General features: G+C 64.8%; 1 protein-coding gene across 1 annotated transcript in view; it reads left to right on the top strand.

The window, feature by feature from the left end:
* The first annotated feature begins 6 nt into the window (after positions 1-6).
* Positions 7-1,929, top strand: part of LOC102034318 (neuropathy target esterase-like) — a 15,248-nt gene continuing 13,325 nt past the window's right edge. Inside the window, 5 exon segments of the mRNA XM_031065408.1 lie at positions 7-55; positions 135-235; positions 422-574; positions 971-1,130; positions 1,562-1,710. Of these exon segments, the coding sequence (XP_030921268.1) occupies positions 47-55; positions 135-235; positions 422-574; positions 971-1,130; positions 1,562-1,710 (572 nt within the window). The 5' untranslated portion in view covers positions 7-46.

Raw genomic sequence — 1,929 nt, forward strand, 5'->3', positions numbered from 1 at the left:
CCGCTTCCGCAAGCGGGACAAGGTCCTGTTCTACAGCCGCAAGATCATGCGTAAGGTGACCCTCGGGTGGCACGGGGTGGCACTGGGGGTGGCAGCCCTGCAGTGACACGGTGTCCCTCTCCCTGCCGTGCCAGGTGTCCCAGTCCACGTCGTCGCTGGTGGACGTCACCCCGGCCAGCGGCACCGCGCGGCCCCGCAGCCGCAAGAAGCTCAAGATGCTGAGCATCGCCAAGAAGTGAGCGGGCAGCGGGGTCGGGATCTGCGTGTGGGGTTGGGATCAGCGTGTGGGGTCGGGATCTGTCCCCATATCCCTGCTGTGTCCCTGCTGTCCCCATGGCACTGTCCCAGCCATGTCCCCATGCCGTCCCCACGCTGTCCCCCTGTCCCCACCGTGTCCCCACTGTCCCCACGCTGTCCCCAGGGTCTCGGCCAGCTTCCTGCGCATCCAGAAGGAGCCGCCCACACTGCAGCTTCAGGAGCCGCCGCCCTCGGTGCTGGAGGCCGACCTGACCGAGTTCGACGTGGCCTCGTCACACCTGCCCTCCGAGGTGCTCTACATGCTCAAGAACGTCCGGTGAGCGGGGCCAGGGTCTGTCCGTGGGGCTGGGGTCTGTCTGTGGGGTCAGGATCTGTCTGTGGGGCCAGAGTCTGTCCATGGGATCTCTCCATGGGATCTGTGCCTGGGATCAGGATCTGTCCTGGGGTATCAGGAGCCTTTTTGGGATCAGGGTCTGGATCCATTGATGGGATCAGGATCCATTGATGGGGTCGGGATCCATTGATGGGGTCGGGATCCATCGCTGGGGCCAGCACTGGACCGCAGGGATCGAGCTCCACCCTTGGACACCTCTCTAAGGGGATCCCTGCATTTCCCTCTCCATGGCATGTGGGGCAGGTCCCCGTGTCCCTGCTGTCCCTGTGGTGTCCCCGTGTCCCTGCCATCCCCCCGGTGACACGGCTGTCCCCGCAGGGTGCTGGGGCACTTTGAGAAGCCGCTGTTCCTGGAGCTGTGCAAGCACATGGTGTTCCAGCAGTGCCAGCAGGGCGAGGACGTGTTCCGGCCCGGCCAGCCCGACAGCAGCATCTACGTCCTGCAGGAGGGCAAGCTGGAGCTGCTGCTCACCGAGGCGGTGAGGGACACCTGGGGACACTGGGGACACGGGGGACGGCTGGGGGACAGCCCACAGCCAGCCAGGGATATCCAGGAGATAGCCAAGGACATCTTGGGACAGCCAGGGGACACCTGGGACACCCAGGGACATCAGTGAGACACCCTAGGGACAGCCAGGGACACCCAGGGGACACCTGGAGACACCCAAGGGCACCTGGGGGACACCAGACACAGTCGGGGACACCCCAGGGGCATTCAAGGACACACAAGGACACCCAGGGGACACCTGGAGACACTGAGAGACAGTTGGGGACACCCTGGAGACACCCCGAGGACATTCAGAGACATGCCATGGACACCCCAAGAACATTCGAGGACACACAGGGAACAGGCAGGGGACACTCTTGGAGACCCAAGGGACACCAGGGGACTCGGGCTGTGTCCCAGCAGGACGGGAAGGAGACGGTGATGAAGGAGGTGTTCCCCGGGGACAGCGTCCACAGCCTGCTCAGCATCCTCGACGTCATCACGGTACCGGCCACGTCCCCAGGACCTTGGGGATGTCGCGGGGGCTGTCCCCAGACACTGCCATGCCCAGCTGGCATGTCCTCAGAACCCCCTAAGCTCAGTGGGTGACTGTCCCCAGCCTGCCCAAGCTGTCCCCAAACCCCTCCAACCAACCCCAACCACAACTGTCCCCAGGTGTCACCAACTGTCCCCCAACTCCCCAAACAAAACCCCAGTGGCACCCGTGCCCTTGCCTAGTCCCCAGCTGTCCCCAGGTGTCCCCAGGTGTCCCCTGACCCCGCGGTGTCCCC

Source organism: Geospiza fortis, unplaced genomic scaffold (genome assembly GCF_000277835.1).
Source record: "Geospiza fortis unplaced genomic scaffold, GeoFor_1.0 scaffold2674, whole genome shotgun sequence".
NCBI classification, from domain to species: Eukaryota; Metazoa; Chordata; class Aves; order Passeriformes; family Thraupidae; genus Geospiza; species Geospiza fortis.